The sequence below is a fragment of the Alligator mississippiensis genome, chromosome 1 (assembly GCF_030867095.1).
Source record: "Alligator mississippiensis isolate rAllMis1 chromosome 1, rAllMis1, whole genome shotgun sequence".
In the NCBI taxonomy this organism is placed as follows: domain Eukaryota; kingdom Metazoa; phylum Chordata; order Crocodylia; family Alligatoridae; genus Alligator; species Alligator mississippiensis.
In genome coordinates, this window is record NC_081824.1 from 410,856,895 (window position 1) to 410,873,692 (window position 16,798).

The following is a 16,798-nucleotide window of genomic DNA, read 5'->3' on the forward strand; positions in this document are numbered from 1 at the left end:
TACCGTCAGCACCTCCAAACCCTTAGAACAGGGGTGCTCATCCTCAGACCATTTGGCAAAATGTGGCCTGCAGCATCTTGCTATCTAGCTCATAGGGCTCACCACCAATTGGGAAATTTAGCAATGGGGGAGGGGTACCAAGTAATATTGCTACACACCACTGCTGCCAAATGCCCAAACCCCAAGCTCTGGAGTGGGTTAAGGCTAGGCCATGCCCTCTTGCCCCCTGCATGGCCAGGCCACCCTTGTAGGGCGGAGCTGGGGCCGAGATGCCCCCCACCCCTGTCTGCACTGTCAGCTGAGGCCCTGGCACACCCATCTGGGGTGCTGGATCAGAACCACAAGCCAGACCCAGCCCATGCACAGACCAGTACCACCCATCTGACCCATGGGGTGGGGTGGGGTGGGGTGGGGAGAAAAGGTTAAGCACCACTGCCTTAGAGGAATGCAAGAACTTCCATGCCAGAGTGGACCAGACAGCCCATTTTGCTCAGTTCCCTTTTATCAATGCACATACAGTGAATGAGAGGACCCTTCGTAATACTCAGGCAGTTGTGCAATCCCAAGCCAGGAACCAAAAGGGAAAAAAAAAAATTAAAAAATCTCTGAATAGTTTCAGGGGAATTAGAACAGAACTGAGAGTACTGATAGAGATGTCCCATGACACTTCAGGCAAGTCGCTTAATCCATCTGTGCATCTGCTCCCCATCCATAAAATGGGAATATTACCTTCTTCCACATTGTCTTTAAACTGTAACCTCCGTAAAGCACAGGTTTTCCGTGCATTTGTTCAGTACTTTGTACATGAGGATTATGCGACACCAGGAGGTTAAAGAACATTGGGATGGGGCAGTTGCTGTTTTTGATCTATAGACACTAAAGACCTGTGACAATTCTCAAGATCAGAAACCTGTTGTCCAATTTCAATGTGGAACCTCCATTCTGCCTTCCCCTCTGATGGATCTACTGAAAGATGCATTCTCTACTTCTTGCCCAAAATGGTTGCACTTAGTATGGTACCAACCAGGTACTGCAGTCCACCTACAGATGGCTGCATTTAAGTACTAAGCGATGCGTTTCTTGTATTCTCTAATCTAATACACAGGGATGTTAAAAATTAACATTTGCAAAGCACTTAAGTAGCACTTTTCTACTGTGGCTCTGAAGTGTTAATTACCTATTCCTTTTTAAAATCTTAGTTTGCTGTTTGCCTGAATGCCACAAGGTTCCAGAGAATAAGCTGCGTTCTAGCTTGCCTCACGCATAAGTAAGTTTGCTACTTAAGCACCAACTCCAGAATCTTTATTGTTGACATACAAAGCAGAAACAACAGCTTTCTGGACAGCAGATTGAGTCTGTAGTGCTAGCAGTTTGGACAAAGATTTCTAACCTAAACCAGCATTGGAGATGGAAGTCACCAAGAAAAAACAAAAAGGGAACAGCTAACAGCTTAAGAATCATTTTTCTAAATCACTTTTCTAGCAGTAAAACTGTTGACATGTGACAATCTTAGGCATGAAAGGCAATTAAACCTTTAGGTGCTGCCTTCTGAGTCAGCTCACTAGCACAGTCAGACAAGTGCTATCAGAAAAAAATTCATTAGACACTAGTGATTTTATTACTTTGACAAGCAGGGATCACCTTCACCTCTAGTTATGACCCTCTCTAGGCCTCCATTTCCAAGTATTCAGGCTTTACATTCACTTCGTGTCTTATTACCAGTGTTAAAATTTATTCCATCTCACACAAGCCAGACAAGGAAAATGCCAACTTATTCTTACTTACTAAGGACTCTTTGTTACACAGGCCTGGAGAAGTGAGCAAAGACAGACCGGGATACTACTGCAAGGGTGACAGGAGCAGCTTCCGCAACTTGGTCTCCATTGGGACTATCTGCACTGCTATATCAAATTAAGACAACCAGGTTAAGGATCCCCTTTCTATTAACATACTCAAGCTACATTAGAAGAGCTTACACGGAACCAAGTTTTCTTAGTACAGATAAGTCTCAGTCCATCCCTGCAGAGCAGCAGAAATGCTCCACATGGAAGCAGGAAGAGCTCTAGCATATTGAGCTGGGAACACTTCTGCTGATCCTACTCAGTTCTTCTGGTCAATTAACAAGAGGCTGGGGAGTTGGGTACATTCTAAGACGCTTGAAAGAATAAGAGGTGGGAAGAAAATAAAGCCAATCTATCGCTACAGAAGCCTGCATGGTGACTTCCAGGGGTTTGCAGGTAAGACCAACAGGATTCCAAGAAGAAACAAGGGCACACAATGTAGCTGCTTATTCAGTGACTGAGCTTCTTGTTTTAAAATTTAGCATACTTTGAAATTTTGTTTTCTTAAACAAGCCAGGGAACAGAATCTGCCCAGAACATCAGGACTATAACATGATTACTGTTTCAACTGGCTAAGTCACAAGAGAGGATTGCACAGTACTGTGAACAACATTAAATTTGCAGCTTGAATAAAATGAAGGATATGAGGACAGTAAGTTACAATGCAACCACTTCTGCAGTATGTTTGAAAAGGAGTGGACTTTTGACCAATTACTAGAAGGTTAAATACTGCTAGAAAAAGCTTACCCAAACTGCAGAGTTGTCAGCACTTCACCTCTCTCTTCTTTCTCTTTCTGCAATACTTTCTTCTTTTCAATGTTGGCCACTGTAGGGAAGTTTCTAGAGAAAAAGACAAAAAGTGTAAATGTTTAATTCGCACCTGTCATAACCCATACCTGCAACATACACCCCACATGAATGTAGTTTAATCTTTTGTGTCTGTGAAACACCTTTTAGATAAGTTTAAATCAGACTGTTTGCTCATGATACTAGGACTGGAAACGGGAAGGGGGGGAAATACACCCACCTGTATATATACAGGTACAGAGGGTACACTGAAGTGCAATGGCTTTATTAGACAATCTAATGACCTCACAAACTAAAGACAAAAAAATCCCAAAACGATAACATCTACAGATTTCACCAGGCCATTACATAACATGACAAGCTTATGCCACAACATTAATAGTTCTTCAACCAAAACATTCAACTGTCACAGGCACAGTGCGTGTTTATCAAGATAACCCCATCTTCATATGAAAGATTTTCTGCTCATTGCTCATTCAGGCTGGGTTTTGCTACACAAAAAAACCCCCCCAAAAAACCAAAACATAGTTCATCAGGAGAGCCTCTGGACACACAGAACTCCTTTATGACAACAGGTAAGGAAAGCACACAGTTTCCTTTCAAGTAATATTCAGTATTGTGCTTGCACACTGACCTGTTTCACCAGTATTCCTGCCCTCTTCAGCAATTTTTCTTGAAACTGGAATAAGTCATGCAGACCAAAACAAATCCACTATTATAACTGTTTCACAAGCTATTTCTTTGCATCACCCCAGACTCTGTTCTTCCTTAAGGAAAATGGTACACTAGTTCTAACATGCAAAGTCTGATGTGAATCATTGCAAGACATCTTACAAATGGCTCTTCTATTTGCCCATCAGGCCTTACTCTTTCAGTAGAGACCTCACCACTTTGTAAAGCACTTTGAGACGCCAAGAAAAAAAGGATATAGAAAAACACTGGTTTTATCCTGTTCTTAAGGAATGTAATACCAGTTATTAATAATTCATGTCTGTTAAAAAAGGAGCAGCATCAGCCAGGAGCAGCTACACATGCACAGTTGTCAAAAAACACAAACAGCCAGCCTTTTGTGCTAAATATTTCATCTTCTCACACATCCTCCTCTATTTTGTAGTAGCAAAAGTACACGTTAGCAGAACAAGCCGAGGCAAGACAGCTGCCAAGGAAGGAGGCGAGGTGAAAAAGAACAACAGAAATTTTTACAAAGCTCATTCCTTCTAAAGTAAGGTTTTTAATGGGGCTGGTAAGTTTTTGCAAATCATGCTTATATATACTTTTATTGCATTTCTTCCAGAAGTCCTAATGTTATCACATTCTATACCTTCCATGGGAGTTATTCCTGCCATTGTTTTGATCAAAAGCAATGGTAACTAAAGCCCAGCAAAAAAAGCAACTGTTATGCATCTTCCAGTTTGCCATTTCTTATCACTGCTGAAACTGATGTGCAACTAGAGTGCATCCATGCTACCATCTTTCCAATAGCTGTATATCAGATAACATCTATCAGCTGTGCTGTTTACCACCATTCAAGGAAGTAAATGTATTCATGCAATAGGAGGGCTGGCTTTTGTTAACTTGCACCAGATGTGTGTATAGATGCCTATGATGAAGAAAGGTAGTATCTGTTGAATAAACTTAACCAGCATTGACCAGGCCAACTTGCGGACTTGACAATGTTGCTCCATCCCAGTGGTTCTTACCCAGAATGCCACAGCACCCTGGGGTGCTCAGTCTTTCCTCATAAGTTATATCCCCCAGCCCCCTCACATTTTTTTGCCCTCCACTGGACTCTCTCCAATTTGTCCACATCCTTTTGGTAGCAGGGGGCCCAAAGCTGAACACAGTACTCTAGATGTGGCCTCACCAGTGCTGAATAGAGGAGAATAATTGCTTCGCTTTGACTGCTAGCAACAGTCCTACTAATGCAGCCCAGTATGCAGCTAGCCTTCTTGGCAACAAAGGCACACTGCTGGCTCATATTCAGCTTCTTGTCCACTGTAACCCCCACGTTCTTTTCTGCAGGGCATCCTGTACTGATGCATGGGACTGCTCTGTCCTAAGTAGAGGACTCTGCACTTGTCCTTGTTGAACCTCATGAGATCTCTTTTGGCCCAGTCCTCCAATTTGTCTAGGTCCCTCTGATTCCTAGCCCTACCCCTTTACTACAGAACCATGCACTAAATCTTTTAGCCAGCAGAAAGTATTCAATAAATGCCCATATGAATGAAGCTTCTACAAAGACTCTACATCAACACATAGACGAGACATATCAAAATAAGGGAAAAGCAAAACAAATGAGTTCAGGAGGAGAGAGTTAAAGGCAGCAAATTCAATAACCTATCCGGGCATAAAAAGTCAATGTAGAGGACAGGCATAAGAATTCCATTTTTACACTAAGGTTGCCTGGCTGCAATTATCTCAATAACTTGCTGTGCGATAGCTGAAGATAGGGTAGTCAGATTTACCATATACAAACAGGATACAGATTTCTGTGGGAAGGAACTCTTTTCATACAAAGAAATACAGGAACTGTGCCTTATGTGATAATTAGTGTGGAATGTCAACAAGTATGTGTCTGGTCAACAGTTCTCATTATATTCCTTCTCACTGTCTGCAAGACTAAAAAGCAAGAGACTAGCCTACTTGCCAGGGAAGAGGGGGCAGGACCACATCAGTTTTGGCGATGAAGTGAGTCTACACAGTTCATGAATAGCTACTTGCATCATCTGTTAATATACTAGGGCAATGAGGACCTGGGAACCACCTCACTATACTGCCTAATTTTAAAGTTTCTCCGGACAGGAAGGGACTCACAGGTTACTTGAGAATTATCAGATCTTTACACTAAATACAAAGGCCACAGACACTACAGCAATTTAAAGTGACATCACGAAGATAAAGAACTGTTTCTGGGCAAACAGAAACTAAGGTCATTTTTACACATAAAAGCACCACAGCACTAGGCACTTTGAAAAGCACCAGGCACTGCAACATTTGCAGTTGTCCAAGCAGCAAAGTGTGCAGAGCTGAGAAAGTGGCGATGCATTTTTTAACTAAAACACATTGGAGATGCTTTACTTCAAAAGTGCACTGCTGCCATTTTCTGCGTGCTGATACGCATTTCGCTGCTTATACAACAGCACAGCACAGTTTGCCTCACCTCGCATTCAGAGCAGACTTGATTGAGTCTGCTCTGAAGCGACAGATCTCTGGTGTGTTGTGGGACACAAAAGTATGTGTATAGGTGCCCCAAGATGTTAATTTCCCCAGTGCAGGTGCCTATATATTCTTGGTATAGGTGCATTTTTACTCCTGAATTTTTAGGATACACTCAAAAGAGGAACTATTTAAAAAAAGTAGTTATGACCTTGGGAAATAACCAGAGTGCTAAAGGAATAAGCAACAGAAGAACTAGAACAGCAATTAAAGCCTGAGCACGGAGCTAAATACATTAAAATGCCACTGCTTGCTTAGGATCTGACTGTTTATGACCTGGAAAACAAAACAAAACAAAAAAAAAAAAAACTAGCTCCCTTAATTGCAAGAGAAACTTCAGACAGTAAATACACACCCCCTTCAAACACCACAGACCTAAACAACATAGCAGCTCAGGCTCACTCTGGCATCCTTTTTTTGCTACAATGCAAAGTTTACTGAAGCTTTGTTGCTGAGTCACATTACTAAATAGTTACTTTGCTGAAGGCTCAATTTATTGCTTCACAAAAATTATATTTTAAAAGACTTTAGTACAGATTCCTCACTTTAAAAAAACCCCAAACCAACAGAAGTCACCTAGGCAGTCATTCTGCACCCATGTATTATAACTAAACAAGATGTCCACACAAGCAGTAAAAGCACCAAAATAAACTACAAAACCACACCACCTAGTGGCCTTAGCTTTAGAGGATTCTGTTAGATTGTGCTAATTCTACAACTTCATTAATCCTTTTGATTTTTATTGGTCAAAAGTCTCATTTCCATATATTTTAGTATAATGATTCATACAGGGATTTTGCAGGAACTCAAATGTAATAGGCCTTAAAACATCTGTCAAAGCAAAGCGCAAAGTGAAAATAAATTAATTCCTTGAAGAATTCAAGCAATAAAATCCTTAATCAGGAAGATTTTTCTGAGAAAGCACCGTAAACACTTCTGTCTGACTAAAATTCAAAAAGTGTCACACAGATTGATATACATATACACATGCACACGTGTGTACACACCTCTAGGATTTCTTCAGTGAACAATACAACACTGAGGACATGAAAACCAAGTGCACAGTTAAGAGTCTCTGGGTTTCATTTATACCTCAGCAGAGAAGTGGTCTGGAATGTAGTAATTGCTCTAATAGCTCAAATTAGATTTCAATCCAAGACTAGTACCCTGCTACCAGCCAGAGGCCGTTCTGGGTGTTTTAGAGTCAAGTCTTAAATCTCACTGAAGGAGAAAGTGCAATTAATCTGCTCCAGCATTAGGGTCTCATTTAATCTCTAGCAAGAGGTAGATTTTTATTCATTTTTTGAATAAAGTAAAACCAGCAAAAAGTAAATGAGTAGAGCTATAGAAACTTAATGTTTCTATTGCATTAGTGTCTAAGAGCCAAGCAAGGATAAGCCACACAGTGCTTAGAACTGTAGGAACATGAACTGTAAAACTTAAAAATCTAAAAGTAATTTTAGAAGGCTTCTTCCATCTTTAGAAGCTATAGAGAAAAATATTCATTTTGAGAATATAATGTGTATTATTGTCCTTTAACTTCATTCTTATCGAAATAGCATCTTTGAGCATGTATACGCGCAAATAGTGAACACATCCAGCCCTCATCCCTCTCCCAAATCTCAGTAAGGCCTCACCAATTGTTCCTCCATGGAGAAGGCTCAAATGTTAGTTCTCATAATACATTGGTTTTAAAATACAAAGTCAAGCGTAAGAAGTAGACTGGTATAGTTCTACTGTGTTATTTAGAATGATTAAGTATATTTATGGTGGCATTTCTCTGTTTAGTCACAGTCCAGTGATCACCACAAAAACAAGTTTATTTACAGTGCTTTTACTCCAAATTAAGCTGTCCTGGATTTCTCAGCTGATTCAGAGGTAATTAGTTAGATGTACAAAACGCATCTTGTAAACAATAAATGTTTTGTAATAAAATTCATTTAGGATTTCAAGTGTAGCCCATGCAGTACCCATGTCTCCACATACAAACAGCTTTTATCACTTTACATAAATGAACACTTCAACTTAGGCTGACCAGAGAAATCCAGGGCAGCCTAAGGGCCAAAAGGGGAGCACATAAAAAGTGGAAACAGGGAGAGATCACCAAAGACAAATATACCTCCTCTGCTCGTGCTTGTAGGGAGGCAGTTAGACGGGCCAAAGCTACCATGGAGCTGAGGATGGCATCCCAAGTAAAAGACAACAAGAAATTATTTTTTAGATATATAGGGAGTAAAAGGAAGGCCCAGGGAGGAATAGGACCCCTACTAAATGGGCAGAAACAATTGGTGACGGACAGGGGGGACAAGGCTGAACTCCTCAACGAGTTCTTTGCCTCAGTGTTCCTAAGAGAGGGGCAGGACAAGTCTCTCACTGGGGTTGTAGAGAGGCAGCAGCAAGGTGCCAGACTTCCATGCGTAGACCCTGAGATGGTGCAGAGTCACTTGGAAGAACTGGATGCCTTTAAGTCGGCAGGCAAGGATGAGCTCCATCCGAGGGTGCTGAAGGCACTGGCCGACATCATTGCAGAGCCACTGGCGGGAATATTCGAACGCTCGTGGCGCACAGGCAAAGTCCCGGAGGACTGGAAAAGGGCCAATGTGGTCCCCATCTTCAAGAAGGGGAGGAAGGAGGACCTGGGCAACTATAGGCCAGTCAGTCTCACCTCCATCCTTGGCAAAATCTTTGAAAAAAATTATCAAGGCTCACATTTGCGAGAGCCCGGCAGGACAAATTATGCTGAGGGGAAACCAGCACGGGTTTGTAGCAGGCAGATCGTGCCTGACTAATCTAGTCTCTTTTTATGACCAGGTTACGAAACGCCTGGACACAGGAGGAGGGGTGGATGTCGTATACTTAGACTTCAGGAAGGCCTTCGATACAGTATCCCACCCCATACTGGTGAACAAGTTAAGAGGCTGTGACTTGGATGACTACACAGTCCGGTGGGTGGAGAATTGGCTAGAGGGTCGCACCCAGAGAGTCGTGGTGGATGGGTCGGTTTCGACCTGGAAGCGTGTGGGCAGTGGGGTCCCGCAGGGCTCGGTCCTTGGACCAATACTTTTTAATGTCTTCATCAGTGACTTGGATGAGGGAGTGAAACGTACTCTGTCCAAGTTTGCAGATGACACAAAGCTATGGGGAGAAGTGGACACGCTGGAGGGCAGGGAACAGCTGCAAGCAGACCTGGACAGGTTGGACAAGTAGGCAGAAAAGAAATGCAAAGTGCTGCACCTAGGGAGGAAAAATGTCCAGCATACCTACAGCCTAGGGAATGACCTGCTGGGTGGCACGGAGGTGGAAAGGGATCTTGGAGTCCTAGTGGACTCCAAGATGAACACGAGTCAGCAGTGTGACGAAGCCATCAGAAAAGCCAATGGCACTTTATCGTGCATCAGCAGATGCATGACGAATAGATCCAAGGAGGTGATACTTCCCCTCTATCGGGCGCTGGTCAGACCGCAGTTGGAGTACTGCGTGCAATTCTGGGCACCGCACTTCAAGAGGGATGTGGATAACCTGGAGACAGTCCGGAGAAGGGCCACTCGTATGGTTAAGGGCCTGCAGACCAAGCCTATGAGGAGAGACTAGAGAAACTGGACCTTTTCAGCCTCCGCAAGAGAAGGTTGAGAGGCGACCTTGTGGCTGCCTATAAGTTCATCACAGGGGCACAGAAGGGAATTGGTGAGTGTTTATTCACCAAGGCGCCCCCGGGGATTACAAGAAATAATGGCCACAAGCTAGCACAGAGCAGATTTAGAGTGGACATTAGGAAGAACTTCTTCACAGTTCGAGTGGCCAAGGTCTGGAATGGGCTCCCAAGGGAGGTGGTGCTCTCTCCTACCCTGAGAGTCTTCAAGAGGAGGTTAGATAAGCATCTAGCTGGGGTCATCTAGACCCAGCACTCTTTCCTGCCTATGCAGGGGGTCGGACTCGATGATCTATTGAGGTCCCTTCCGACCCTAACATCTATGAAACTTATTTCTTACAAGCGGTGCTGGTCAGTGCTTTGCTGTCTGATCTTCTACAATACTATTTTTGGGAAGGTCAGATATAGCTACAAGCAAAACATGAATTTCATCATATAAGCAAACTGTATGGATATCAGTAAAAGTTGGGAATTCTTATACAAATATCCCAAACAAGAAGACTAATCACTATAACCCCTGTCAAACACACACATACAGTATCAGGGCATATGAAAAGCTAAACAGTAATTTTCAGCTATGTTGGATTTTTACTGGGAACTAGTCTAGCAGTATATAAAGCTAGCTATGGGCTGCACCTATGTCTTGTTTGCTAAATTCAACACTGATTATAAGGCTGGGATTAAGGGCTCTGTAAAAATGTTTTTCTTCCCCACCCATCAACATCAAATTCTAGACAAGTTTAAATAAGTCAAAAAACAACTTTTGAATTTCTGAGAGATAAAAGCTGGTTTCACACCAGCTGCCACAAGACAATAGTCTAGATAATCTTTTTCTGGTTAACAACAGCATCAAGAAAATAGACTGTTGCTACTAGAGCATGCACTATATCAGGGATTGGCAACCTTTTGCTAGCCTGGGCTGGCAACCCAGCTGTGGGTCATAAAACTGTCCCCACTGCCACCATCACACTGAGCAACCAGCTAGCAACCCCAACCAGCTTTGGGGGTCGGACTTGATGATCTATTGAGGTCCCTTCCGACCCCAACATCTATGAATCTATATGCCCTCACCCTCGCAGCAGATACTCGGTTCCACTGCAATGAGGGCAATACAGATGTGACAGAGCAGGAGGCTCCAAAGTGAAGGGGAGCCATCAATTCCCTTGTGCTGAACTGGATCTTTGCGAGCTGTAGGTTGCTGACCCCTGGTCTTTATTTAAAAAAGAACAAAGAAACCTCACAAACTTAAGATTATGGCAAATTATAAAAATAGAACCGAACAGTTGGCAGGCCAAGGCTGTGGGTATAAACAGAAACTTTTCCTTTGTCCTGCCTGTATATGCATAAAGCAATCAGGACTCATGGACAGAGGTCATCTCTTTTATTAGACCAACAAGATTTCTGCAAAAAAAATCTTTAAAAATTAAAGAAATTTAAAAATTTTTAAAATTCCAAAAAGCTTGTTGGTCTAATAAAAAGATACCACCTCTGCCCACAAGCCCCAACTCCTCTAGACCAATACAGCTACAATACCTGGATACCTGTATATGCACTAGAAATTGTTACAAGTATCATGGGGGAAAAAGTCTACCCCACAGCAGGAATCTGCTCTTTACCATGACACTATCAGAATTTCACCACAAGGTGGCAAAACGTTTTAATGGAATATCAGTGGCCAAAAAATTATTCAAGAAAAAAGTTATTGCCCAGGAGTGATTCAATTTGTTTCCCGCTGCTTCCCTGAACCTGCACCCTTCTATGAAAGCAGGTTCAGGGAAGCAGGATGAAGCAAGAAGGGATAACTTCCTCACTCTCTCAAGCAAACAAATGCCAGTATTGTCTTCAGGACCTCATTAAAGCAGCCACCTTGACTCTTTAACCCTGCGTCTCTGTAGACACTCCAAAGACGACAGAGCTGCTCTACATGTACTTTACCTCGCACTTCACACACACAAAAAAATTAAGCTGTAGCCAAACAGCTCATAAGGATTATTTGGATAAAGAAGGGGACAAGCCAAGGACTAAGATAACTGAAGAAACAGTCAGAGAACTTTTGATGGGTCTGAATAAATTCAAGTCAGTGGGAACTGATGAACTTCACCCGAGGATACTGAAAGAACTGGTAAATGAGATTTCTGAGCCCTTGGAAATAATATTTACAAAGTCATGGGAAACAGGCAAGGGCAGTAATTGCATCAAAGATCAAACTTGTCTAGCATGATTTGTTCTTCATAAATCCATGCTGACCACTCATGATCACCCTTTCCTCCTCCAGATGCTTGTAAATGGACTTCCATATAATATGTTCCAGTAATTTCCCAGGTACTGAGGTGAGGCTAACTTGTGTATAATTCCCAAGGTCCTCCTTTTTACACTTTTATTTATTTATTTATTTATAAAAAGAGAGGAGCTATGCTGACCCTTTTCCAGTCCTCTGGTACCCATCTCCAATCCCAAAGTAACAAGTTTTTTTCAAAATTGCTTTGCCTCTACTATGAAGAGTTTTAATGACAACAAAACAAATCTGGAAAAAAAAAAGAGGCCCCTCAATATGACTACGTTTTCAAGAATGATAAGGAATTAGGAGCTTTGTGTACAGGATCTTCTTCAGAACTTTTGCATAAAACTGCAACCACAAGGGTTGGGTTCTGTGGACTAGCCTGGAAAACTCCCACTAAAGTAATGAGCAGGCCTGCACTCTGGTAAGATCTCAGCCCAATTGCAACATGGCTACAGAAAGTACTGTTAATTTATTTCTGAATTTATTTGAGAGAGGACAAGGTAGGAAACTCAGTTCTCATACAATGCTTTACAGCATCACCAATAAATCACTCACTCTCATATTCTACATTTTTTTAAAATAGTTGTGTATAAAAATGAGGGCCAAGTCTCAAGGAGAAGAAACGTAAACAATCTTTCACACCGATCAATCAAACGTAACCTGCTTTAGCTTTGAATAGCAGGTTACATTTGATTGATCAGTGTAAAAGATCGTTTAGGTTTCTTTCTCCTTGAGACTTGGCCCTCATCTGAATGCAGCTTGTAGCTTTGAACAGCTAAGTGGGTTAGTAACATAAGGCCCCAATTAGCAGCATCTTTTTATGCAGTTTTGCATTGTACTTCATCTTACAGCTTCCCTGAGAGCATATTAATCACAGAAAAGGCTTACACATCAGCAGTGTTTTTACTTCTCTCTCAAGTGTTTTAGACGATTCCAAATAGGGAAAGGGAAACTTTTTTTTCATAGCACAGATGCGTTTAACAGCACACACTCTGAGTAAGAGAATGCAGACATGCAAGCTCACTGTATGACATCTACAACAAGGTTTAGCAAAGATGTTACATCCCATTGTCCAGTCTACTGGAATAAACTGTGAAATTCTGGAAGCCTGCACAGAAGATGTCCTATAGCTGCTGTTAACATTCCATTTTAAGATCACAAGAAGATAGGACTGGAAGGGACCTCACAATTTATCTAGTCCAGGCTCCTGCTCACTGCAGCATCATCCCCGATTAAACCACCCCAGGCAAGTATCTGTCCAACTGCCTCTTGAAAATTTCTAGGGATGGAGATTCCACAACTTCTCTAGGTAGCTTATTTAAATGCTTGACCATCATCATAAGGAGGTCCCTCATTTTCAGATTCTTGTAGCTTTATAGTATCTAATGCAAAAACATTTCAACTTGAGATGGGAGAGAGTTTAAGGCAAGGTGAAATTACAAGAAGACAGACTTCTTGTTTATAACAAATTCTTACATTTCACTCAGTTATCCCTGTGTAAAGGCTATTAACTCTGTTTGACTAAAGCATAAATACCAAAAAGGCAGCCACTCTTAATTTGAAAATATCAAGAGAGGGAGAACTCACCACTTTCATTGGCAGCTTTTTCTTATAGTTAGCTATGTGCTCCAGTGGGAAATTGTGCCTAATTTCTAGATTGAATTTATCTGCCTTTGGCAAAAAACATAGGCCCAATGGCTGATAGCCCTTCTCCACTAAATGGAAGCCTATTAGTTTCTAGTAATTTTTGCTCAGAAAGGAGTAAATAATCAACTCACTTCTTGATGTTCTTTTGATAAACCAGATAATAAACCCTCATTAGTGAGTTTGATCCAAATTACCCAAATCCCCAAAATTTATTCCCATATTTCAGTGTACGTTTTTCATTCCAGTCCATTTTGCTCCTACTTTTTAAAATTAGAACACAAAATGTTTCAAAGGAACCAATTTTAAGTACATATATTATCAGTTGAAAGTAACCTCTCTGACTATATTGAATGCAATCAGGACGAGATCACTGCTCCTTAAGGCAACCATTAACTCCCAGTACCAGAACAAGTTCACCTTACTCCATGGTAGTGAGGTCCAGAACAGAGCTACTACTCACTGGTAAATGACAATACAATCTTTAGATAATTATTTTTAGACACTAACATTTTACTGCCAGCTGTATGGGGCCTCAAGCATACATCTATAAAACAGAAGCCTTTTCTGATCCCATAACACAAGAGGTTTTCAGTCTGGGGGTTTTTTTTGTGACTCTACAAACAAGTACTTAGAGAGTAGCTCGTGGCTGTTTTTCTATTTTTTTTTGCAGTAGATCACTGGTTCCTCTCTACTGGGCTTTGGTTACATATTAAGCTACATGTACTGAAGATCCTTGGGTTTCAAGCTACCAATAACTGTAAAGCAAGTAACGGCGCCCAATAGTAGAACAAGCAGGTCCATCATTTTTAACTATTCTATCCTTTCTAAACTGAGATTTAAAAATTTTAAAACAAGTCAATCATCTCATCAAGTTTTAGCAGTAATTTATGTCAAATTTCTTCTCATTTCTTTGTACAATGCACGCTCCTGATTCAGGAATTTGACTGACAGCTACTTTTTCCTGCTTCTAATTTAACACTTTGACTGATTTTCAATAAGTATAGCAAAACTAATTCACCTAAAATCTAAAAATACAAAGAGAAAACTATAAAGATTTCAAGGGAGTAGTGATGGTGGAAGAATGCCGTCTTTTGCAATGCAATTAGTTTCTGAAATGCTACTCACTTTTTTCTTTCCTCTCTCCACTTAGCGATCTCCTCTGGAGTATCCAATTTAATTCTTTTAACACCAGGAGCATGCATCTAGGGAGTTAATGGTTTCAGAAGTATTTAAAAAAATATGCAAAGAGAACATTTGATTATACAAAAGAAAAAAAAACTCTGCATCTTTTTCAACCAAGATATCCCTGAGCCTGAATGAAGCTTATTTTCATCACTTATTTTCTATGACAATACAGGGCAATTCTCATTTTCATTTACATGATTTGCATGTTTAACATGCAACTGAGGGTCAAGTTTTAAGGATTTTGTTTTTCCAGAGGCATATAAAAAAAAATCTTAAGACGATGGAGAGAAAGGAATAGCAGATTCTTCACTGTGGACTTCAACAGGAATTTAAGTTCTGAAGCCATCTCAGATACCTACGTTCTTCCAATGTATCTGAACTAACTTCTCGTGTGCACGAAAACTGCAACCCTCTTCTGGGCACTGCAAAATAAGGAAAAGTGTATTTAATATTTGAGTCTGCATTGAATTATATAGGCAACTCATAAGAGGATAAGAACTGCTTTTTACTGGGTCAGACATAGCTCCATCTTACCCAGTGTTTTGTGTCTCATAGTGGCAGACAGCAAATGGTTAAAGGGAGAATGAACAGGGTATGACCAGGGTTTTTTCCATTGTTCCCTTCCTACTTGCATCTTCTGGCATTTAAGGTCTAGGAAGTTCCAATTCAGAGGCTAAACCACTAACTCCCATGCTCAATAGCTACTATTCACTTCTCCTAGAATTCATAAAATCCTTTTTTTTAATCTGGTTAAACTGCCAGTTTGCCACAAGATGTTGTAGCAATGAGTTCCACACTTTAGTTATGCACCGTATGAGAAGGAACTCATAAGTAAACTACAAATTTCACCACTGTTCCATACTAATACAACTAACCATTAATATATCTCAGCCACTATGTAGCCAGTTAATACTTTCCATAAAGTAGGGCTGTCCAATTTGCAGACTGCATGGGAACCCCAAGGGGTTGACCTGCAGCCCCTGGGCTCCCAGTCTGGACACTGCACCCACACCACTCTCCTTCTCCTGTTGCTGGGGTCTCTGGGTTCCCCCTTCCCTCCTCCATCTTGCTTCCTGCCTCTGCCCTTGGAGCATGCAGGGACAATGAAGCCAGTGGGAAGGGAGCTTAGGAACACCTGGCAACCCTGCACAGCACAAGTTTAGGGCAGAAAAGGGGCCCCTGCCATGTAGCAAGGGGCCACATAGCACAACGCAGGGGTGCTGGTGCAGCATACAATTCCTGACTCCCTGAAAGTAGGACAGCCCTGGCCAGAAGCACTAAGAGAGAGCTATATAAAGGTCCAATTGCTACAGCTTAAAAAAAAAAGTCATTCCTAAACTGACTGAAAGCTACGCACTATATTTACCATTTTATTTTCAAACCCCCTTTGCTGAAGTCAGCAAAAAAATGGAAAGTCCTGTCTCTGAAAACAGTTCAACTGTGATGCAGACACAGAGGAAGATGCTTTTGGTAGCAGGCTTCTCAATTTCTGTTGGGGGACCCATTACCAGGAGCATCTTTTTGTTTTATTGTGGTTCGGGTTTTTTTCCAATCAAGATAGTGGATTCCTCCCCACTCTTATAACCAGGTTCATGCTCCAGGGGTGGCTGGAGCGCCCCTTGGTGGCCATACCCTGCTCCAGCTCTAAGATGCTCTCCCCTTCTCACTCACATACCACACCTTTGGTGTAATTGTTTCATTGGAAGGGAGGCTGCCTAGTGGGTCCTAGAGTAAGCCCCAGTACCTCTAACAGCCAGCAGGTTCCTCCTGAACTCCACTGGTCTCATTCCTACCCTTGCTGAGCAGGCACTCAGTCCACCCAGGCCCCAGGGCACTTGTAAGCCTTAAGGCCTAATTATGTGGCTCCAACAACCCCTTATACCACACCTTGCATATGTTGCCTGTCCAATCAGTCTTTCCTCAAGGTAGCACCTGTGACAGGTAGGGGTTCTCCTGGTTCCTCCTGCTCTGGAGCTCTTTTCACCGCAGCCTCCAGGGCCAGACTGCCTGCTCTGATTCAGGCCCTGGGTTTATATGGCTGGAAGCCATGCTCCATTTGGTCATGTGACTCCCTGAGCTGCCTCAAATGTTTCCCTAGTAAGCTTGCTGACAAGGCTCCAATGCAGCTCACCGCTCCTGGCCTTGCTGCTGCAGCAGGGCCCATGCTTCCCA

At 42.0% G+C, this 16,798-nt stretch overlaps 1 protein-coding gene across 1 annotated transcript in view; it reads right to left on the reverse strand.

The window, feature by feature from the left end:
• The window catches only part of NUFIP1 (nuclear FMR1 interacting protein 1), a 33,959-nt gene that overhangs the window by 14,212 nt on the left and 2,949 nt on the right, over positions 1-16,798 (reverse strand). The window contains exons 4-6 of the mRNA XM_014608389.3: positions 14,986-15,048; positions 14,567-14,643; positions 2,589-2,681 (exon numbers count right to left, since the gene is read on the reverse strand). Of these exons, the coding sequence (XP_014463875.1) occupies positions 2,589-2,681; positions 14,567-14,643; positions 14,986-15,048 (233 nt within the window). The remainder of the gene's footprint in view (positions 1-2,588; positions 2,682-14,566; positions 14,644-14,985; positions 15,049-16,798) is intronic.